The following is a 23,846-nucleotide window of genomic DNA, read 5'->3' as shown; positions in this document are numbered from 1 at the left end:
TTTTCTGTCATCATTTTATTATAGATTAAGTGCAAGAGTTGTTAGGTGTGGATAATTAGATTATAGTTTATTGCAATAGCAAGTTGTGCCTTGTTCTCAGATGTCTGTGAAGGTTCTCAGTCATCCAGGTCATCGTAGTCAAAGGAGCTTGCAAAGCTTGTTCTCAGATAGACAGCGAGTGGAGAGTGATATATGAAATGATGGGATGGAAGGAAGAAGAGAAGCAAAGAGTGATTCACAGGCAGAGCCTAAATTATTTCTCACAGTTTTTTGCTGCCTTATGGTTCCAAGCGCTGTCACCAATCTTTGCATTTTGTTATTATCTCATGACACTTGTTTAATCAGCTACCATCTCTCCTATGGACTTTTTACTGTCTACAGTCTCAGATCAACACAGCCCTGCCCTCCAGTACTATCCACAGCAACCCCTCAACAGCAACATTGTACCCATCAGGTAGAACATCGGCTACGTTTGCTTTGCCTTGTTGCCCATATTAGATTCTTGGTGAATGTGTGTTGTTGTTATTCACCCTGTTTCAATGTGCCCCTTTTTAACTTTGAGCACCCGCCCCTTTAAACCTCTCTGCACGGCCCTGGTCCCATAAAAATACGGTTATATCCAGTAATGTACAATTAGTTGCGCTAATTTGACATGGAATCTCGCCTTTTTCAAGTGCCGCTAAACATTAAATAAGGAACATGTTAATGTGATTAAACAATGAAATCATCTATAAATAGGGAAAAAAATCTTTAAAAAACGGTAATATTCCGGCAGCTGGGGCGCCAAAATACGACCGTAAAATAACAGAAAATAACTGTCCCATAAAAATACGGTTATTTTCAGTAATGAAAATAGAGTTTGTTGCGCTAATTTGACAGGGGATTCTGCCTTTTCCAAGTGCTAGTTAGTGATCAAAACGCGATCAAACAATGAAATTACCTATAAACAAGGTCACTGAATGTGGAAATATGAATCATAATACGTAAATGTACAGAAATATACAGTTAACAGTTGGTTTGAATAATAATTGATTGCATGCCCTGGGACAGAGGTGAGGTGAGGCATAACTAGCAGTGATAATAATACTTATGTGATGTAACACAAGCTTATAGGGATCATGTTATATACTTTTCCATAGCATTACATTTGAATTCGATCTTTCAAATAAAGGACAGATATTTGTGAGATCATGATACATTTGTGAATGTATTTTAACAATCTAAATATGCATATGTACAGACAGATACATTTAATAATCAAGACAATTATGTTGTATTACATTACAGTGATTTAACGTTAATTTACATTCAAAATGTGAAGTCAAAGTCTATTTACGTAACTTTAATGATATTCTAGAAGAACAGAACATTACTGTAAAATGCACAGTAAAATACCTTCATATTAGGGTTTTTTTCCTATGGTCGCAGCGTTACCCGTGACCTTGTTGTTAGTTCACATTCATTGGCCGATGCTTAGCGTCATGTTATTTATATTAATTGCAATTCCTACCTCTACATTTCTTTTTCAAAATATATAATTAGCAAAGCGTGTCCGTGCAATGTTTTATATTGTGAAATTCAGAGAAATCTTAACAAAGAAGCTCACAGAGAAAGATTGAGCTTGTTATTTAACCCCAAGCTGATAGGGAGCGCACCTTATTAAAACACTTGCTGTGCTACAATGTGCCTCAAAGTTCAACAACAGCACAACAGAAGTCACTCATGGTACAGCACTCTCGCTACAAAACAACAACTGTCAGTGACGCTGCACCACGGCGTAAACACAACATTCAAGCTAACAGTTAAAAGTAACGTAACCATAAACAATAGAACAAGAACATCTAAACAGCAGCACATGTCCCAAGGCATGATGGGAGATCTCCAGTCCAGAGGGTGGTGGTATAACACCTAAAGTTGTTTGCTACCCGCCATAAAAAGATAGGCGAAGAAGGGTCTTATAACAATGGTGATGACGATGATGGCGTACAGGAAACTGCCGGTTCAATTGGGCGTGGATCGTTGCGCAGATCTGTAAACACTGTTAATAGTGAACTGGGATTGTGTATTACCATACGCGGTGCATGTTTGTGTTATCAGTAAATCCCTTTAGTCTTTGTCTCGCCGAAGGGCGTGTTTAGTCAGTAGGACTTCAGGAGGTGTGAAGACGCGTACTAAAACAAGGGACTGCACCAAGTCAGCGGACGGTAAGACCAAGTTAACCACTGTCTGCTTGGCTGTAAAATAAGCATGTATTCTGGTAGCGATCATGTCGATGAAACATGGTTTCAGGACTCGAGGTGTAATTGTGGGCAGCACTATAATGTGTACTGCATACAAAGCACCAAACCCTCAACATTCATGTAACGCACTGCAAAGAAAAGAAACGGGAAAGCTGATCGTTAGGCTCCAGTTTTCAGGTATGAGTCCTGGTGTACAACCAATGCAGCACGGTTGCTTTTTTCTTTGCGTTTAACTCAAAGTGTGGGGAGTTTGCGAGCCCTTTTCAAGTGCTTCTCTGCGCTTCTTTCAAGAAATGTTCAGACATATTGGCCAACATGTAACTTACATGACAACAAGCTGGCGCATTAAAAAAACCATTTTATTTTTATTTTTAAAAATATCCTGTAATAATGAAGTCCCTGGGGCCTGGTTTAGAGCGTTACATTTCATAAATTGATTATTGCTGATTTCAAGTCCACTGCGATGCTGTACAAAAACGTTCTATATGCCCAACAAATTATGAATCGAACTGTACGAATATTTCCTGTAAAAATCCATATACACTCTCTTACCACTTTATTAGATAGGCATGTAAATATCTAACCAGCAGTTATGGCAGCAACATGTAGCCATGGTCAAGTTGACCTCCTCGGGTTCAAACGGAGCATTAGAAAAGGGGCATGGTTGTTGGTGCCACACAAGTTAGTCCCACTATTTCAGAAACTGCTGGTATGCTGGAATTTTCCCACACAGCCTAAGCTTTACGGAGACGGGTCAGAAGAAGAAAACAGGAATGACAGTTTTCTGTCTACACCCCCAAATGCCAATATCCAAATAAATGAATTATAAGAACATAAAATTTAAGTCTCCCACCATACAGTTGGGGAGAGAAGCTGTCCAAGTTAGACACATTATTGTACCAGGCAATAAACATGTAAAGCTGGACAGTCCGTGGGACTGAAAAAGTTTTGGAGCAAGCCCCAAGTGACCATTACAAGAACTCCGCTCTTGTCACATATACAGGGAGTGCAGAATTATTAGGCAAGTTGTATTTTTGAGGAATAATTTTATTATTGAACAACAACCGTGTTCTCAATGAACCCAAAAAACCCATTAATATCAAAGCTGAATGTTTTTGGAAGTAGCTTTTAGTTTGTTTTTAGTTTTAGCTATTTTAGGGGGATATCTGTGTGTGCAGGTGACTATTACTGTGCATAATTATTAGGCAAATGAACAAAAAACAAATATATACCCATTTCAATTATTTATTATTACCAGTGAAACCAATATAACATCTCCACATTCACAAATAGGGCTGGGCCATATTATACCGTTCACGGTAATACCGGTATAATGTTAGGCAACGATAGGAAAATGAAATATCGCGATAGAATGGGAGTAAAACGCGCATGCGCAGTGCCTTTGTTTTCATACGCACATGGACGATTGTTGAGTGAAACAGATGAACCAGAATTGGTTTGTAAAAATGGTGCAACTTCCGTGATGTGGAACTGGTTTGGTGTTTGTCTGTCAGATACACGACAAAGCACATTTTTTTTGCAGAACATGCAAGCGGCCGTTGTTATTGTCATATTTGTCGGACTAAGATGCTCTTAAATCTGGGAGTAATCTGGGTCCTAAACTCCGTATACTTCAGGTCAAACAACACTGCAGCGTCACTTAGAGTTAAAAACTGTCTAAATTCTTTCATCTTTAATAAAACGATCAGCATTGCTGCTTTACCAGGTGTAACTATAAAGTTTAACTTCCAGGCATCCATGAAAACAAAAGTTATTACATTTAACTGAGTTAGAAGTTAGCAGGAAGCTAGCGGAAGTTAGCTCGCTAGTTTCGCTAGTTACCTAAGCATGATATTGCATGTTCTGACTGAGAGATTTCTGCAAAAAATCAAACGTACAGCTCTGCTATCACTTCCAACATAAATGAAGACAGGAAACTAAACAGCAGTGACGTTTGTAGGGTTACTGAAGTTGGGCTAGCTAGTATATAATGATGTGCTACGTGATCGCTAGCGACACAGCTATGTTAGCATAACATAAACAGTGAAGCTGGAGGACGAACACTAACACTTTTCCACTTATAAAAGTTAACGTGAAGGTTCTTCATGGTTAGAGACAAATGCAATCGCATGGCAGGATGCTGTAAACGGACCAAACTTCAGTCAGGAGAACAACTGAGATAATCCATCCACAATACGAGGTTAGTCATTAATATACTGCAACAACATGGGAATAGAGCAGCTGCCAGAGAATTCAACATTAATGAAACAATGGTACAGAAGTGGAGGAAGCAAGAAGAATGAGTTTAATAAAGTTTGATTTATCTGACTGCTTTGTTTCGCTTAATGTGCCTTATAATCCCGTGCACCTTACGGTCCGAAAAATGCATACTGCACACTGCAGTTTAATGTTGCAAAGCACCTATTTTTAACTTCAGTGGATATTATACATGGTTATGCTCAGGATATGTCAGCCCATTTCTACTGGAAATGCCTTTTGGTTAAACTTTCAGCAAGGAATTTGCATTTGCACTGTTACATTTTTATAAAGCTTTAATGTACATAAAAACCAGCTTCTTGTTTAAGTGAAAATAAATGGAAGGTTGTCTTTTTGCGCTAGTAATGTTGTGGAGTTGTATTTTGTCTCGCATCAATTATATCGTCGGTTATATCATTATCGCAAATTTTCAAATATATATCGTGATAAATATTCTTGGCCATATCGCCCTGCTCTATTCACAAATATACATTTCTGACATTCAAAAACAAAACAAAAACAAATCAGCGACCAATATAGCCACCTTTCTTTGCAAGGACACTCAAAAGCCTGCCATCCATGGATTCTGACAGTGTTTTGATCTGATCACCATCAACATTGCGTGCAGCAGCAACCACAGCCTCCCAGACACTGTTCAGAGAGGTGTACTGTTTTCCCTCCTTGTAAATCTCACATTTGATGATGGACCACAGGTTCTCAATGGGGTTCAGATCAGGTGAACAAGGTGGCCATGTCATTAGTTTTTCTTCTTTTATACCCTTTCTTGCCAGCCACGCTGTGGAGTACTTGGACGCGTGTGATGGAGCATTGTCCTGCATGAAAATCATGTTTTTCTTGAAGGATGCAGACTTCTTCCTGTACCACTGCTTGAAGAAGGTGTCTTCCAGAAACTGGCAGTAGGACTGGGAGTTGAGCTTGACTCCATCCTCAACCCGAAAAGGCCCCACAAGCTCATCTTTGATGATACCAGCCCAAACCAGTACTCCACCTCCACCTTGCTGGCATCTGAGTCCTATCTGACTGTTAGATAGGAAGTACTTAGAAAAGGATAGGAAAAAAGTGCTTGTGCGAATGGGTGAATTTACAAGCGCTTTGAATGCTCAGAGTAGAAAAACGCTATATATGAACCAGTCCATTTACTAGGGCTGGACCATATCATATCGTAATACCGATATAATGTTCGGCAATGATAAGAAAATGAAATATCGCGATAGAATATGGATGCACATGCGTAGTGCCTTTGTTTTCATATGCACATAGCTGTAAAAGCATGGCGGTGACGGAGAATGAGTAGGGCGAAAGCGGATCGTTGAATGAAATGGATGAACCATAATTGGTTTGTAAAAATGCTGCAACTTCATTGGTGTGGAACTGGTTTAGCTTTTGTCCATCAGATACACAACAAAGCACTATTTTTGGTAGAGCATGCTAGCGGGCCATCGTTATTACCGTGTTTTTTTTTTTTTTTTTTTGGAAAATACAGCTCACTTAAAATCAATCTTTTTGATTTTTCTGAAAATCAACAGTGCCCCTTATAAACCCGTGTACCTTATGTATGAATTCTGGTTGTGTTTACTGACCTCAAAACGATTTTATGTGTACGGCGCTCGAAAATCTGTCAAATGTTTTAGTACGACTTTGCTAAGCTACAAATCCGCACCGCTTGATGAATTGTCGGAGCATTACAGCTATCGTAAGCAGAAGCCTCGCGGAGTGATTCGTACTGGGTTTCAGCATAATATTACCGTATTGTGTGTGTGTATAACCTCTTTTTAAGTTTTGTGGATATTATATATGGTTATGCTGAGGATTTAGGCGACCGTGGTGCTGGGGGTTGGGAAGCGCATCTGTAACCGGAAGGTCGCCGGTTCGATCCCCGGGCTCTCTGTCCTGGTCGTTGTGTCCTTGGGCAAGACACTTTACCCTACCGCCTACTGGTGTTGGCCAGAGGGGCCGATGGCGCGATATGGCAGCCTCGCTTCTGTCAGTCTGCCCCAGGGCAGCTGTGGCTGCAACTGTAGCTTGCCTTCACCAGTGTATGAATGCGAGAGTGAATGAATAATGGAATTGTAAAGCGCTTTGGGTGCCTTGAAAAGCGCTATATAAATCCAATCCATTATTATTATTATTATTATTATATGTCGGCCAGTTTTCACTGGAAATGCCTTTTGGTTAAACTGTCAGCAAGGAATTTGCATTTGCACTGTTAAGTTTTTATATAACTTTAATGCACATAAAAACTACTGCTTGTTTAAGTGAAAATACATTGATGTTTTTTGCACTAATAAAGTTGTAAAGTGTTTTGTCTAGTGTCAATTATATCGTCAGTTATATTGTTATTGCAAATTTTCAAATATATATCATGATAAATATTTTTGGTCATATCACCCTGCTCTACCATTTATCATAATATATTAATTAATATTAAAATTAGAAAGGGTGTCTCCCTCCTGAATTAGAATTGGGAGCTAGTTCCCTAAAATAGGGGCCTGAAAAGCTGAAGGATTGCCTCCCACTCTACTTTTAAATATCCTAGGAACCACAAGTAAACCAGCAGTCTGAGAGTCGCATGCTGTATTGGGATCATAGAATACTATGAGGTCATTAAGATAAGACTGGGTCTGATTATTCAAGACCTTGGATATGAGGTGAAGAATTTTAAAGTTGATTCTGAATTTTTAAACAGGGAGCTAATGAAAAGACACCAGCATGGAAGAAATATGCTCTTTTTCTACTCCCTGTCAGTACTCTTCATGCAGCATTTTGTATTAAATAAAGGCTTTTCAGGGAGTTTTTAGGACATACTGATAATAATGAATTACAATAGTCCAGCCTAGAAGTAATAAATGTTTGAATTAGTTATTGAACATAACTCTGAGACTGAATGTTTCAAACTTTAGAGATATTTAGAGTACAATGGGGAAAAAGCAGTCCGATATATTTGTTTAATATGTGTATTGAAGGATATATCCTGGTCAGAAATAAGTCAGAGATTCCACACAATGTTACCAGAGGTAACCAGCTTAAGAATCTGGTAAGATACCATATTTCTAAGCTATTTAGGGCCAAATACAAGGACCTCAGTTTTATCCGATTTAGAACAAGAAATTAGAGGTCATCCAGGTCTTTGTCTTTAAGACATTTCGGTAGTCAGTGTGTGTATTATCTGGCTTCACTGATACCTATATACTTAGAGGTGGGTATCATATCCCTACCAATGAAACTGTATGCTATACCTTCGAATTATATTGTCTCAGGGGAGCATCATATCATGCACAAAATGCACACAGATGACTGCAGTACATCCTCGAGCAATAAATCTGTACAAATTACAAGATGTGGCAATCCTATTAGTCCTGTAGCTTATAACAACACTTGTATCATTACATTAGTACTTTCAATTAAAATATAAGATTCGGGGGAATTTGGGTATTTTACGTTTTTTTTGCTTTTAATTTTACTCTCAGACAAGCATCTTGTGACACAGTAAGCACCTCCTATATTAGTTTTCTGAACTTGTATGACAAAAAAACAGTTTTAGATGAAAATGGTAATGTAATTATACTGATTAATTTGTTTCAATTTGTGCCCTTCAATTGTCCACTGTGAAGTGACCTGTGAGCCCTGACCTCCTGTTTACCGAAGAGTTCACTCCAGCCAGAGTCAGCGGGATGGAGCAGGAGGAGGCTCTGTGCTTTTTGAAGGCATTTTTGGAGGAGTTTCCAGCTGCTCTGGAGGAAGGCGCTTCACTTCCTGTTAGCCCTCTTAGTCGTAAATTCACAATGGAGGAGTTGCATGGAGAGAGCCTGGAGCTGGGCCTGAGGCTATTGGCAAACAGGTATGACTGGGAAGGAGACAAACTGAATAGAAGGTTGTAACGATGAACAAATTTATTTTTCTGTGGACCAATAAGAGAAAATGATTGTGGCTATCTAAAGACACACACCATTTAGTTAGTAAAGGGCCTTAATTAATATTATAAATACAAAGGAGTATACTGTGGATTATTTTACATATTCCATTTTTTTAAATGTAATGATTTTTAGTGTATGGTGATACACAAGCAGACATGAAGTAAAACTTATTTATTCTTGTTTTATACAAACTGTAAATGTCAGTCGAATGCTGGTTATTGTTGTATACTAATAATGAATTGCATTTATATAGCGCTTTTCAACGCACCCAAAGCGCTATTCATTCACTGTCACATTCACACACTGGTGGAGGCAAGCTACAGTTGTAGCTACAGCTGCCCTTTGGCAGACTGACAGAAGCGAGGCTGCCATATCGCGCCATCGGCCCCTCTGGCCAACACCAGTAGGCGGTATGGTAAAGTGTCTTGCCCAAGGACACAATGACCAGGACAGAGAGCCCGGGGATTGAACCGGCGACCTTCCCAACCCCCTGAGCCACGGTCGTCTCTTTATATACGCATAACAAGGGAAAGAGGCAAAGTAACCATTAATCCTACAGTGTTTAGTTCAGTATTGTACTTTTAATAGAAATTTTATTTGCAGATTAGAGAGATTGCATCTAACATTTTTGTTAACATTTTGTTAGGTAAGAAGTAGGGATGGGAATCAAAACCCGGTTCCCACTGTTTCAATTCCTTGGAATTGTTTGCCATTTTTGCAAACAATTCCCTTATCGATTCCAGTCGCCCCGAATGACGTCACCATGTTGCGGAGCGTCATTTACTAAGCGGCTCAAACACTCAAAAGTTTGGTTATACTTTACGAGAACGGATGACGACAGGGCAACTTGCAATACTTGCAAGTAGATATTTCATTTAAGGGAGGAAACACTACGAATATGCAAAAGCATTTGCTCACAAAACACGCGATGACCTTAAATGAATGTCGTGTTTTTAATTCCGCTCTGGATTCATGAATCTCAACCCAGAAACAGCGGTAACGTTTGTACGTCCACTCCCGTTAATGCGGCAGGTAAATAATTAACTAACAGTGCATATTATGTTAGCGCGATCTGCCTTATTACAAAACCTGCCATTACTGTGCGCTGCATTTAGGTGACCATGATGAGAGAGACAGACAGAAGCTGTGTTCCAAAACGTCGGCTGCATCCTTCGGAGGACCTGGCCTTCGCAGTCTACGTGGGCTGGGTCCTTTGAAGACCGAGAAGGCTGGAAGTGCGAGGCTGTGAAACGGAACGGTCTAGCCTTCAGATTTGCGTCACCGCTGTCTCGGTGGAGTTTAATAAACTCGGCCGTCTGCTCCTTGCTATCTAAAATATAACAGGACACTGGCGTAAATTCTCGACCGTCTCACACTTCTGTTTAATCAGTTTTCTGTTTGACGTTTATTCAGCTGTGTGAAAATCCCGGAGGAACCCACCAGATAGATTAATAACGTTTTATTAAATCTAATAACTTTGATCTCAGCCAAACCGATTTACTCCGGATCAAATAAAACACAGAAAAAAGGCAAACAATTAAATTTTTAAGTTATCCGAGTGACTTACTGTATATATCATGTTTAACCTGAGTAGCGAAAGAGCGGGGATCTGAAAACGACGAAGCCACAATTCCGCTGCTCTCGCCGGCTCGAGTGACCACTGAACCCCTCCGGCTTGCTATCCAGCGGGTGGCTAACAGACGTCTCCAAAAACGTCGGCGCACTTTTGCAAATATGCGATGTCTTGATAAACCAAGCAGATATTTGAAATTTAAACAGCTTCTTTCTCGCCTGAAAATATGTTAAAAGTTTATTTTGTGACCCAGAAAGAGTAATAAGACTAATTTTAAAACTTAGCAGCGGCCGCCATTGCTGGCAGCTGAAATTTGGCTGGGCCGCGCTATGAATTCTGGGATATGGTGGGCCACGAAGGACACACCCGACCCATCCTTCAAATTCGTGGAAATGAAGGACGCATTTGTCGGCCGCATTTGAAGGAGTCGACGAATTGGTTGGCTCAGATGCTGGCAGTTCTCGCTGCAGTCTACCGTTAGTGTCTTCTTTCAGGCCAGGATATACGAATGTCAACGAGTAGGGCTGGGCGATATGACCCAAAATTCATATCTCGATATTTTTTAGCTGGATGGCGATATAAGATATATCTCGATATTTTATTAACTTTTATTAACATACAGCATAGATGTACATGAAAAAAACTACTCAAAAATAAATTATGAGCATTTATTAAATAATAATGATCCATAAATAAAAGAAAACTTTGTTGTTTTTGTGCATAACAAAGAGCTCACAATTGTGCAGTCAAAATGTAAACTAACAGACGCTGAGCATAATAACAAAGACAGATTTCACAACTGCTCTGTTCCCAACTTCTACTATGTGACTGACAGCCTGGAGTTTGAAACCCTCTTTGTAACCGTGTCTCTTAACAGGTGCCATTTATGGTCCTTATACACACACAATACGGTAATATTACGTTGAAGCACAGTACGTATCACTCCGCCAGCCTCCGGACTACGGTAGCCGTAATGCTCCGACAATCCATCAAGCGGTGCAGCTCCGTAGCTTACCAAAGTCGTACTAAAACATTTTTTGACAGATTGCTGAGCGCCGTGTTCCACATGAAATCGGTTTGCGGTCATCAAGCACAACCAGAATTCATACATAAGGCGCGCTGTCAACTTTTGAGAAAATGAAAGGATTTTAGGCTGTGCATGGCGTTAGCGCGGTTAGCTCGTTAGCGTGGTTAGCTCGTTAACACGTTGACGCCGTCCAGCCCCACGCACGGGGCGATGCGCAGTAACTCGTTAACGGAGATTTGCCGTGTCCATCTTGTTGCTGCCTGCAGGTGAAGCGATGGGAGTGAAGGAGAGGCGAGGCCGAGTAACGTTGCGTAGAGACAAAAGTGGACGAAAGAGAACTTGTGGCTCCACAACTATAATTATAGCGTAACATAGGCTATATCGATATAAAGGATATGGTCACATCTTATATCTCATATAAAAATATATCGATATTTTTAAAAAACTCGATATATCGCCCAGCCCTATCACCGAGCAGTGTCTAAGTTTGTGGTAAAAGGCTTGCACCCATTTGCACCCAGAAGTGTGAGACGGTCGATTTTCGGTAAGTGAATGTGTTTAATTGTAGGCAGGGACATTACTGGATATTCTTGTGTAATTGCTACAGAACAATTTATGTTATATTTTGTTATTGCTACAGAAGAATATTTTATTATTTTACATTTACAATTTTTTTTTTCCTGGTGACCCCGTGACACCCCATTGAAGAGCCATAGGCTGGATCTCTTAAGATCTCACTGTTGGGTTTGTAAGGCCATGTTACTCCTAAATTTCTGTCTTGTTCAAAGAGAAGATATAAAACAAAGTTCTAAGCTAATCAACCTTAGTGTTCTCCTTTTTAAAAAAAAAAAGAAAAAAAGAATCGATAAGAGAATTGATAAAGAATCGAATCGTTAAACAGAATCAAAACTGGAATCGGAATCGTAAAAATCGTATAAATACCCATCCCTAGTAAGAAGTCTGGGCTTCTAGAAATCAATAATCTGCAGTCAATCTTTCTGCAATGAGAAGAGGCTGGTAAAAGACTTTCAAACACTTTTAAACTTTGAGCAGGAAAAAGTAACACTTAAAAACTGTGACTGGCTTTCTGTTCTGCTCACATTTTCTACAGATGTATTCCCTGTCAGGAAGGTTTCATTTCCTGTCTGCAGAAACAAAATTGTTCATGCCACTTCCTTTTTCCTAAACACAATCTTTGCTGCCAGAGAAATGCAATTCTGTAGAGGAAAAGAAGTGCATTTACAGGTTACTGCCCAAAAATTATCTTTTCTTTTTTCTGTCCACAATTTGGACTTTGGTGCAACACTTTGTAACTGCAGTTAGAAAAATGACTCAAATTTCAAGAGATTACACAACATGTATTTATCTCTGTGTTTGTTCAGGGGTGCTTCTCCAAGACTCGGTGCCCTCCTTTGCCAGGCAGCATATTCCCAGCTGCTGCAGACTGACCTTTTACCTTACCAGTGCCCTGAGGAACCTGAAGGTGACCAAGAAGAGAAGGCAGATGACAAAGCAGTCTGTATGTTTGTGGTGCTTTGAATATATTGCATTATACTGAAAGATGCCAATTCAATTCAAGCAGACAGAATGAAATAATCTTGTGTTTGGAAGTTGTCTGTCCAGGATCATATATCTGATATACACTCTCCAAGTAACTTGATACCAACTTATCATTACCAAATATCATTAGCGGTACTAACACAGATCACATTCACACTTGTCTTCACATCTCAGGTCTTATTGGCATGTTCGCAGACTATAATTTATCTTTTACAGTGCAATTTGAGGCTGCAAAAGGGGAGATGATAATTTATCCAATACATATCACCCTGTCTGCTGCCACACAGCCAACTTGGGCACAGCCTCAGCCTCGATGATGCCACATGTGTGTGAAAGGGTCCGTTTTAACACAAACAATTATAATTTCAGTTTCTAAAGTTTTTAAACAAGTAAAAAACTAAAATTGAAACTATGAGTAGACCTCTCCTCTATAAGGAACTGGTGTACATTTGCATAGTGGTTGGAAATATTGCATTGCACTGCACTGAAAAGTAGTATTTTGACTTCCATCCATTCGCTTCCACTTATACTTTTCAGGGTCGTGGGGGGTGCTGGAGCCTATCCCAACTGTCATAGGGCGAGAGGCGGGGTACACCCTGGACAGGTTGCCAGTCTGTCACAGGGCTAACACTAACACAGGGCAATTTGGCTTAACCAATTAACCTATCCTCACAAACTGCATGTCTTTGGATGGTGGGAGGAAGAAAGATCACAGAAAGACCCCGGCCTGATGGTGAAATTGAACTCAGGAGCTTCTAGCTGTGCGGCAACAGTGCTAACCACCGTGCCACCTGGAAGTAGTTTGACTTCCATTGTACATATTAATTCAAGGAATAAAATGCCTTTGTCCATGATGTTATTGAAAAAAAAAAACCAGAAATATAACAGGTTTCTTACTTGTATTGTAATTTATTGTCAGTATTTCAATCAGAGGCAGTCCAACGCACCTTCCTGAATAAACTGATAGATGTAGCACTGGCGTGGCACAGAAACTTCCCCAAGGTGGCTCTTTGTCCCTCTCGCAACCTCCAGTGCTCCATTCATGCCATCAAAAACACCCGGAGAAAAATGGAGGACAAACATTTGGCTTTAGCCGAGTTCAACCAGCTCTTTGGAATTCAGGTATGAAAAATATCACAGACACAAAAATAAAAACTGAAATTACAATCCCAACTAATTATCAAACATACTGTCATGTAAAAAAAAAAGTTTTCACAGGACCGCATAAAGTCCTGTTAAAACTAAGTGTACCCTTACTGCTTGTATAGAAATAAAGTAAGCAGCAGTGAGGTGCTGATCCTCTATAAAAGCCATATTTGAAGAAAGCCAAGCATACACAGATGCTGCACGGTGGTGGAGAGGTGATTTAGATTTGTTGTGCAGCATATCTTGCAGTCACCAACTTCACCATGAGCTCCTCTGCATACCAAAGTATTTTAGAGTCCCATCTGAGGGGTTGGCTAGATCTGGGGATTGGTAGGCTGCATCCTGGGATCACTGCTGCCTATGGGGGGCATCTGTCAGCCCACACTTCAGAGGGTGTGTATTGTAGGTGGTCCTACAAGCCACTGAATCATGGGGTACACTTAGTTTTTCACAAAACTGCATTCTGTGACATTTATTTATGACTGTGTCTTTCTTTCCCTCCCGTATGGTCCAGGATGATGTAGATCGTGCTTACTATGCTGTGTTTGATGGCCATGGAGGGGTGGATGCAGCAACCTACGCTTCCACTCACCTCCATGTTGTTCTAAGTAAACAGGAGATGCTGCAGAGTGATGCAACCACAGCCTTTAAAACAGCCTTCAAACGCACAGATGACATGTTCAGAAACAAGGCCAAGAGAGAGGTACTGAGAAATCAGCAGTGCAGCATCTTGAGCACAATGTTTTCTGCTGACATTTACATGCTATAGTACTCAACTTGGTGTGCTGTCTTGCTCTGTCTTTTGTCTTTAAATTACACCTTTGTGTGCTGCAGCGTCTCCGGAGTGGCAGCACAGGAGTGGCAGTACTGATCCAGGATCAAGAGCTGACTGTTGCTTGGCTGGGAGACTCTCAGGCAATACTGGTCAGAGATGGGCATGTTGTTAGACTCATGGACCCACATAAACCAGAGAGAGAGGTAAGAATCCCACATACAAACACACAACCTCTGCTGCCTCAAATTTCATACTATGTTGTATTCCAAAATGGGAATGCAGATAAAATATTTGGAAAGTTTATTGCGTGATATGGATCAAACATTCCTCAGAGCTCAAAAAAACACATGCGCGTACACACACACACACACACTGTGTGTGTGTGTGTGTGTACGCGCATGTGTTTTTTTTAACTATTACTAACAAATGCAGTTACTTCATGTGAAGTTAAATTACTCATGCACTTATTTTTACATACTCACACATAATGGTGAGAAGGAAACCAGAAGCTAAACTCCTTCTCTGATGTGTTAAACTGTCCAGGATGAGAAACAGAGAATTGAGGATCTTGGAGGCTGCATTACTTTCATGGGTTGCTGGCGTGTTAATGGCACATATGCTGTATCGAGAGCCATAGGTAAGTCAGTCCCAACTCACAAAACCACAGAAATGTACAGTGGGGCAAAAAAGTATTTAGCCAGCCACCGATTGTGCAAGTTCCCCCACTTAAAATGATGACAGAGGTCAGTAATTTGCACCAGAGGTACACTTCAACTGTGAGAGACAGAATGTGAAAAAAAAATCCCTGAATTCACATGGTAGGATTTGTAAAGAATTTATTCATAAATTAGGGTGGAAAATAAGTATTTGGTCACCTCAAACAAGGAAAATCTCTGGCTCTCACAGACCTGTAACGTCTTCTGTAAGAAGCTTTTCTGTCCCCCACTCGTTACCTGTATGAATGGCACCCGTTTGAACTCATCATCTGTATAAAAGACACCTGTCCACAGCCTCAAACAGTCAGACTCCAAACTCCGCCATGGCCAAGACCAAAGAGCTTTCGAAGGACACCAGGAAAAGTATTGTAGACCTGCACCAGACCTGCACCAAGCAAGCAGCTTGGTGTGAAAAAATCAACTGTGGGAGCAATCATCAGAAAATGGAAGACATACAAGACCACTGATAATCTCCCTCGATCTGGGGCTCCACGCAAGATCTCTTCCCGTGGGGTCAAAATGATCATGAGAACGGTGAGCAAAGATCCCAGAACCCACGGGGGGACCTGGTGAATGACCTGCAGAGAGCTGGGACCAAAGTAACAAAGGTCACCATCAGTAACACACTACAACGGCAGGGAATCAAATCCCGCAGTGCCAGACGTGTTCCGCTGCTGAAGCCAGTGCATGTCCAGGTCCGTCTGAAGTTTGCCAGAGAGCACATGGATGATACAGCAGAGGATTGGGAGAATGTCATGTGGTCAGATGAAACCAAAGTAGAACTTTTTGGTATAAACTCAACTCGTCGTGTTTGGAGGAAGAAGAATACTGAGTTGCATCCCAAGAACACCATACCTACTGTGAAGCATGGGGGTGGAAACATCATGCTATGGGGCTGTTTTTCTGCCAAGGGGACAGGACGACTGATCCGTGTTAAGGACAGAATGAATGGGGCCATGTATCGTGAGATTTTGAGCCAAAACCTCCTTCCATCAGTGAGAACTTTGAAGATGAAACGAGGCTGGGTCTTCCAACATCACAATGATCCAAAACACACCGCCCGGGCAACAAAGGAGTGGCTCCGTAAGAAGCATTTGAAAGTCCTGGAGTGGCCTAGCCAGTCTCCAGACCTCAACCCCATAGAAAATCTGTGGCGTGAGTTGAAAGTCCGTGTTGCTCGGCGACAGCCCCAAAACATCACTGCTCTCAAGAAGATCTGCATGGAGGAATGGGCCAAAATACCAGCTACTGTGTGTGCAAACCTGGTAAAGACCTATAGTAAACGTTTGACGTCTGTTATTGCCAACAAAAGTTATGTTACAAAGTATTGAGTTGTATTTTTGTTATTGACCAAATACTTATTTTCCACCTGATTTACGAATAAATTCTTTACAAATCCTACCATGTGAATTCATGGATTTTTTTTTTTCACATTCTGTCTCTCACAGTTGAAGTGTACCTCTGGTGCAAATTACTGACCTCTGTCATCATTTTAAGTGGGGGAACTTGCACAATCGGTGGCTGACTAAATACTTTTTTGCCCCACTGTAGATGTGATTTGACTGGCTGTATCATATAGTAGTTCTCAAAGTGTGACCTTAATTGACCTCCACTGCTACATAAACTGAGGTTGCTCATGTTAACTGAAAGTAAACGACAAACTTGGTTCCAAAAAAAGTTGAGACAGTGTGTAAATTGTAAAGTAAAAGGGAAATCTAATGATTTGTGAATCTCATTAACTCATATTTGCAATCTGTGTTTAGATATTTAGAAAATGTACCATTTCATTCATATATATATATATATATATATATATATATATATTTATTAGGGGTGCAACGATATTCGTATCGATATTGAACCGTTCGATACAGTGCTTTCGGTTCGGTACGCATATGTATCGAACAATACAACATTTGTAATTTATTTTATCAATTTTCCTTCTGACGATGCTGTCTGTGTTGAGCGCTCAGTGAATCTGTGTTCGACTACTCCGCCTAGGCTGCACTGTCGAGTGCAGATCCACTGAGCGCTCAACACAGACAGCATAGTCAGAAGGAAGAGCGCAGGGCAAGCTAGCGAGACAGAAGTTAAGCTCTCCTTGCAAGATGGACCTCCCCCACTCTCATTCAGATCTGGCGTTTGGAATTATTTTGGTTTTCATGTGACGTATGACCCTGAAGGTAAGCGAGTCATGGACTAAAGAAAAACAGTATGTTGGATGTGCCATGCAATGCTCAATTACATTGGTGTGAACTAGTGTGTTAGCGCAGTTAGCTCGTTAACATGTTGGCCGACTAGCCCCATGCACGGAGCGATCGGCGGTAGCTCGTTAACGGAGATTTGCCGTGTTGTGGCGTTAAGGTCATTTCAACGAGATTAACCTGAAAGCACTAGTGGGAACACAACGAATATGACTGCACATTTACGCCGACATCATCCTAGTGCAAAGACAAGTGGAAGCAGACAAAAAAAAGCAAGCATGCTACTAACTTTAGCCGAGTCATTTAGACAGCTGTTAGCACATGATTCTCCTTATGCTGCTGAGAATATAGCCCAGAAGAAGCGGATAGTATAGCTTTTATTTTGGAAAGAGCCATTTCTCTGTAATAAACTCTCTTTTCCAAAGATGAGTGATTCCTCAATCAGATACAGGGCTCGCAATATCGCTAGCCCGACGTCCCGGAGCTAGCGATTTTTTCAGTCGGGCTACCAAAATCTATCTCTTCCCTGCCCGTCGGGCTATTGTAGGAAAAATATATGTCAATGCTTTTGCATTCTTTCGGAAATGTAGCTGGGTAATTATGTCATTGGCATCGGTGAGCCACTGTCAATATGTGACATATTGAAATCGCGTTTGAATTTGCGCTTGTTTTTTTGCTTTCACTTTGCAATCGTGCGAACTGTGTATAGAGAGCGACAGCACTGATCTGTGAGTGATGATAATTTGTGCACCAATTCCTCTGACATCGTCTTATTAATCGTTAGCTTACTATGCAAACATGACAAGTGAAATCTCCCGCAGCAAGCTTAAACATGTGAGAGGTTGATCGCGCAGAGAATCGCTGAGTTTTTGTGAGTGCGTGTGTAAAAGCATTTCAGTTCTGCTGAGCCAAATAAGACAGGTCAGGGTGAAGAAGTGACAGCCAAAGAAAAGCTTACCACAAAACGGAGAAGTTATGACAAATGAGACTATAAGGCAAAAAGAAAGTGCAGCTTTATGGTTTCATGGACAAAAGAATTTCTGTGGCTGCAATATGATGAGCTAAATAACCAGGGCTGCACATAAGTGGTCTGCAGGTGCGCATTCGCTGTCAAAATAAAAAACACGCACAAGGGTGAGGGTTAAATTTAAAAACTGTACTTTTGAGTTAAAATATATATTTATAATTTTAATAAATGACAAATTAAAAATGCATGAACATTTTTTTGTATCGAAAAAATATCGAACCGTGACACCAAAGTATCGAACCGAACCGTGAATTTTGTGTATTGTTGCACCCCTAATATATATATATATATATATATATATATATATATATATATATATATATATATATATATATATATATATATATATATATATATAAGTATTATTGATAGTAAGGCAACAGCTAGAATAATGGATAGATACTTTATTAATCCCACAAAGGAAATTTTTGTGTTGTAAGCACGTATTCTGCTGATCATTCTTTTGATTGAGATACAGGTCTTGATGAAATGTTCACTGGTTTAGGTGTTAGAAATTGCAATGTTTTTAGTAGTTTACTGTAGTGCGAAAAAGTTTTTGCCCCCTTCCTCATTTCCTACTTTTTTGTATGTTTGTAACATTTAATTCTTATAGATCAAACACATTTAATTACTAGACAAAGACAATACAATTAAACTCAAAATACAGTTTCTAAATGAAGGGTTTACTCTTAAGGGGGGAAAAAATCCAAACCTACATGGTCCTGTTCCTGTGTGAAAAAGTGATCGCCCCCCCTAAGCCTAGTAACTAGTTGGGCTGCCCTAACTGGCAATGAGTCTTTTACAGTTCTGTGGAGGAATTTTGGTCCACTAATCTTTTGAGAATGGTTGTAATTCAGACAGATTGGAGGATTTTCAAACATGAACCGCCTTTTTAAGGTGACCCACTGGATGCTCCTCATTTGAATCAGCCCTGCTTGCCACAGGTATCACTGTTCAATATTTATATAGCACCATATCACAACAGTTGCGTTAAGGTGCTTTATATTGTAATGGAAAGACTACAGTAATCACTGCCAAATAAAGCAAGATAGCTGCCAACAACCTTCAGCAAGCAGAAGAATTTAAATAATGTGTCACCTGGATACATACATAGGAATGGGTATTGATAAGATTTTCACAATTCCGATTCCATTTTCGATTCTGTTCAACAATTTGATCCTTTATCAATTCTCTTATCGATTCTTTTTTTAAAAAGGAGAACACTAAGGTCGATTTGCTTAGAACTTTGTTTTATATCTTCTCTTTGAACAAGATAGAAATTTAGGAGTAACATGGCCTTACAAACCCAACAGTGAGATCTTAAGAGATCCAGCCTATGGCTCTTCAATGGGGTGTCACGGGGTCACCAGGAAAAAAAAAATTGTAAATGTAAAAATAATAAAATATTCTTCTGTAGCAATAACAAAGTATAACATAAATTGTTCTGTAGCAATTACACAAGAATATCCAGTAATGTCCCTGCCTACAATTAAACACATTCACTTACCGAAAATCGACCGTCTCACACTTCTGGGTGCAAATGGGTGCAAGCCTTTTACCACAAGCTTAGACACTGCTCGGTGACAAATGCGTCCTTCATTTCCCCGAATTTGAAGGATGGGTCGGGTGTGTCCTTCGTGGCCCACCATATCCTTTATAGCGCGGCCCAGCCAAATTTCAGCTGCCAACAATGGCGGCCGCTGCTAAGTTTTAAAATTAGTCTTATTACTCTTTCTGGGTCACAAAATAAACTTTTAACATATTTTCAGGCGAGAAAGAAGCTGTTTAAATTTCAAATATCTGCTTGGTTTATCAAGATATCGCATATTTGCAAAAGTGCGCCGACGTTTTTGGAGACGTCTGTTAGCCACCCGCTGGATAGCAAGCCGGAGGGGTTCAGTGGTCACTCGAGCCGGCGAGAGCAGCGGAATTGTGGCTTCGTCGTTTTCAGATCCCCGCTCTTTCGCTACTCAGGTTAAACATGATATATACAGTAAGTCACTCGGATAACTTAAAAATGTAATTGTTTGCCTTTTTTTCGGTGTTTTATTTGATCCGGAGTAAATCGGTTTGGCTGAGATCAAAATTATTAGATTAAATAAAACGTTATTAATCTATCTGGTGGGTTCTTCCGGGATTTTCACACAGCTGAATAAACGTCAAACAGAAAACTGATTAAACAGAAGTGTGAGACGGTCGAGAATTTACGCCAGTGTCCTGTTATATTTTAGATGGCCGTCTGCTCCTTGCTGAGTTTATTAAACTCCACCGAGACAGCGGTGACGCAAATCTGAAGGCTAGACCGTTCCGTTTCACAGCCTTGCACTCCCTGCCGCATTAATGGGAGAGGACGTACAAACGTTACCGCTGCTGCTGGGTTGAGATTCATGAGTCCGGAGCGGAATTAAAAACACGACATTCATTTAAGGTCATCGCGTGTTTTGTGAGCAAATGCTTTTGCACATTTGTAGTGTTTCCTCCCTTAAATGAAATATCTACTTGCAAGTATTGCAAGTTGCCCTGTCGTCATCCGTTCTCGTAAAGTATAACCAAACTTTTGAGTGTTTGAGCCGCTTAGTAAATGACGCTCCGCAACGTGGTGACGTCATTCGGGGCGACTGGAATCGATAAGGGAATTGTTTGCAAAAATGGCAAACAATTCCAAGGAATTGAAACAGTGGGAACTGGTTCTCAACAAGAACCGGGTTTCGATAGCCATCCCTACACATACACATTTTTTATTTGCATCACAGTAAAGGCTGCCTCTTTGTTCTTCACCATGTGTGTAGACAGAACTAGACTGCAGCTCCATGTTAAACTACTTAGATGGTGACAAGTAATCCTCACCTTACATGCAACATCTGTAAAAACAAATGTTGTGTGCAGTGCATGTGTTGAAGTTACTTAAATTGTTGCAGTCTTAATTGAGAGTCAGGGAGTCTTTATAGACTTTATTAATCCCACACTAGGAAATTGGGAATGAAAAAGTGACTCAGAGATATTAGAGAATTAAGAAAAATAAAGTAAAAAACAAGAGTAACTTGTGTTGTGTACAAATGGTTACTATATACAGTAAAATATACTAAAAGGGAGGGTTTTTGTATACATAAAATGCAGTGTGAGTGATTATGTACACGTGTTTTGCCTGTTGATTTAATAAATAGTTTTCAGGCAATGACTGCAACAGTCTGAGGTTCTGCAGTATTCACTTGCAGCTGTTAACCACTCATCCATCCCTCGTTCAGGTGACTTTGACCAGAAGCCCTTTGTGTCTGGAGACGCTGAAAGCCTAACAATGAAACTGCAGGGTGATGAGGACTATGTTCTTCTGGCATGCGATGGTTTCTTTGATGCAGTTAAGGCGTCAGCAGTCCCACATCTAGTTATGGATGCACTAAAGCTGGCTGGTAAACCAGAAGGAGGAACTGCTCCAGTGGAACAGTCCGAGGATGATGTGGGGGCAAGAGTCGCCCAACAGTTGGTGGGTAATGCTAAGACAGCTGGTTCTAGTGATAACATCACAGTAATGGTGGTGTTCCTGCGCCCACCAGAGCAACTGCTGGCTCAGTAGACCACCCTAGGAGTGCACAAGCTGCTCAGTACTCTACTTCTCGCCATGCACCACAGCAATACAGGAAAAGTGTGGTGCACAGACACCATTGTGCCAAGCTGTTGCCTGCTTTTGTCCTCAGGTGCATTAAGACATGCTGCAGATTGACGCTAGTCCAGGGATGTCAAACTCGTTTTAAATTGTGTCCCACACAATTTGATTTTAAGTTGGGCGAACCAGTGAAAATCTAAAAAAAATAAATGCAATTTTAACTGTATATCTCAGTTTCCGTATAATAGAGTAGAATAGAATAGAAAAAATAGCTCTTTATTGTCATTGCACAAGGGTTTAAGGGGGCCAACTGTGGAAAATCAAACTTTTATGTCCTTTAATCTTTTAGAGTCTTTATCAATAGGAATAGGAATTATGGTAGTACAGTTAAAATCAATGAAATACTGCACATTTTCTGAAGTCTTCCAGCGGACCACATTAGAGTCTTTGCTGGGCTGATTCCAGCCTCTGGGCCTTATGTTTGACACCCCTGATCTAGTCTCACTATCGTGCTGCTTCGAAATAAAAGCTTACACTGCTGTATTGAGGCAACAGTGTTTGAAAAGTTCTAATAGATAATGCAAGGGCCACACTAACCCCCAGTGCTGCAACCTGCACATCCCAAATGTGCCTGCTCTCTAAAATAGCTACTTCACTTTTCCACTTGTTTGACTGTTACTGAATTTAAGGACAGCTGGTCCAGCTTTTGTTGTCAGTATTGATCTTGAAATATTGAAATATTGATCTGATGTGGCACTAGCTGTTAAAACAGCTATGTGTCTTGGTGGATTTGTATTTCTATAAAAATACAAATGATAATAATTCCAAAAATTTTATATATGTTTCTGTTATGTTCCATTGTCACTCTGATGTGTGATTATGACAGAAGTCTTACTGAGTGATTCTGTGGGGGAAGCAAAGAAAGCCACAACTTGAACTTTATGAGCAGCTGAACACCCGTTTGCGAGATGAAATAGCTACAGAATACTCACTGCTCAATAATCAAAGCTCAGTTTAACCACAAAAATGGAGACTGTTTTTAATATTTTCAGTGTTAGCTCTGCTTGTTACTAACATCATATCCTGACACCTTTTTCTGTTTAAGATAGAAAGGTTTGCCTCCTCTTGGCCTACATACCGTTAAGACATTCTGTTACCCTTTTAACCTCTTCATTATCATGTTTTATTCATTTTTTTTTGTTCTTGTTCACCATGCCTTATCAGTATGTCCTCATTGCAATATTAACATATAATGGAAATCACAGACAATGGCGGATAATGACATTATAAATGTGCTTTGTTTTTAATGTGCAAGTGATACCTTTTATGTTACAAAATGAATAGTTTTTGTGTCTAAAAAATGCATTCAAGAGCTGGGGGATGGGGCAGTCACTTAACTCAGTGGAAGCGAGGGAGCACTGATGTGGAACATTGATAATAAATTCTGATGCAATTCCTGTGTTTGTTTGTTTGTTCTAAAATGTCAGAATCTTTAAAACTGAAGTCTTGACAATAATGTTTCCCGTAACACACAAAGAAATAATAATACATTTCATATTGTGTATTGCAGAGAAGAAGATTTAATATTGTCTCAATAAACAGCCGTGCAAACACAATCTGGTCAGGATCTGTTTGTTTTGTCCTTTATCGACAAGGTTTACAATATTCTCTGATGATAATCGATCCATTTCAAATTTTATTTATATAGCACCAAATGACTACAACAGTTGCCTCAAGGTAGACCCTCCAATACACACAGAGAAAAACCCCAAAATCATGTGATCCC

At 40.2% G+C, this 23,846-nt stretch overlaps 1 protein-coding gene across 2 annotated transcripts; it reads left to right on the top strand.

Moving 5' to 3' along the window:
- The first annotated feature begins 1,944 nt into the window (after nucleotides 1–1,944).
- ppm1f (protein phosphatase, Mg2+/Mn2+ dependent, 1F) lies at nucleotides 1,945–23,517 on the top strand. Of its 2 annotated transcripts, none has more exons than XM_026188090.2 (8): nucleotides 1,945–2,204; nucleotides 8,129–8,355; nucleotides 12,414–12,550; nucleotides 13,511–13,713; nucleotides 14,252–14,440; nucleotides 14,572–14,715; nucleotides 15,056–15,149; nucleotides 21,705–23,517. In XM_026188090.2, exons 2-8 carry the CDS (start codon nucleotides 8,189–8,191, stop codon nucleotides 22,028–22,030), a joined length of 1,260 nt encoding a protein of 419 aa, XP_026043875.1. In that variant the 5' UTR covers nucleotides 1,945–2,204; nucleotides 8,129–8,188; the 3' UTR covers nucleotides 22,031–23,517. The 2 variants fall into 2 exon arrangements, with proteins under 2 accessions (XP_026043875.1, XP_026043876.1); XM_026188091.2 differs by having other exon boundaries at nucleotides 1,948–2,204; nucleotides 12,414–12,514.
- Nucleotides 23,518–23,846: the final 329 nt, after the last annotated feature.

Source organism: Astatotilapia calliptera, chromosome 12 (genome assembly GCF_964374335.1).
Source record: "Astatotilapia calliptera chromosome 12, fAstCal68.1, whole genome shotgun sequence".
Lineage (NCBI taxonomy): Eukaryota > Metazoa > Chordata > Actinopteri > Cichliformes > Cichlidae > Astatotilapia > Astatotilapia calliptera.
Note: the sequence above shows the minus strand (reverse complement) of the source record. Positions and strands in the feature narration are given on the sequence as shown.

Excerpts from the sequence above, each read along its gene's own strand:
- ppm1f (XM_026188090.2), top strand. The coding sequence starts at position 8,189 with ATGGAGCAGGAGGAGGCTCTGTGCTTTTTGAAGGCATTTTTGGAGGAG. Across the intron at positions 8,356-12,413 it reads CTGAGGCTATTGGCAAACAG|GGGTGCTTCTCCAAGACTCG; the intron begins GTATGACTGGGA and ends GTGTTTGTTCAG. Across the intron at positions 14,441-14,571 it reads GAAACAAGGCCAAGAGAGAG|CGTCTCCGGAGTGGCAGCAC; the intron begins GTACTGAGAAAT and ends TGTGTGCTGCAG.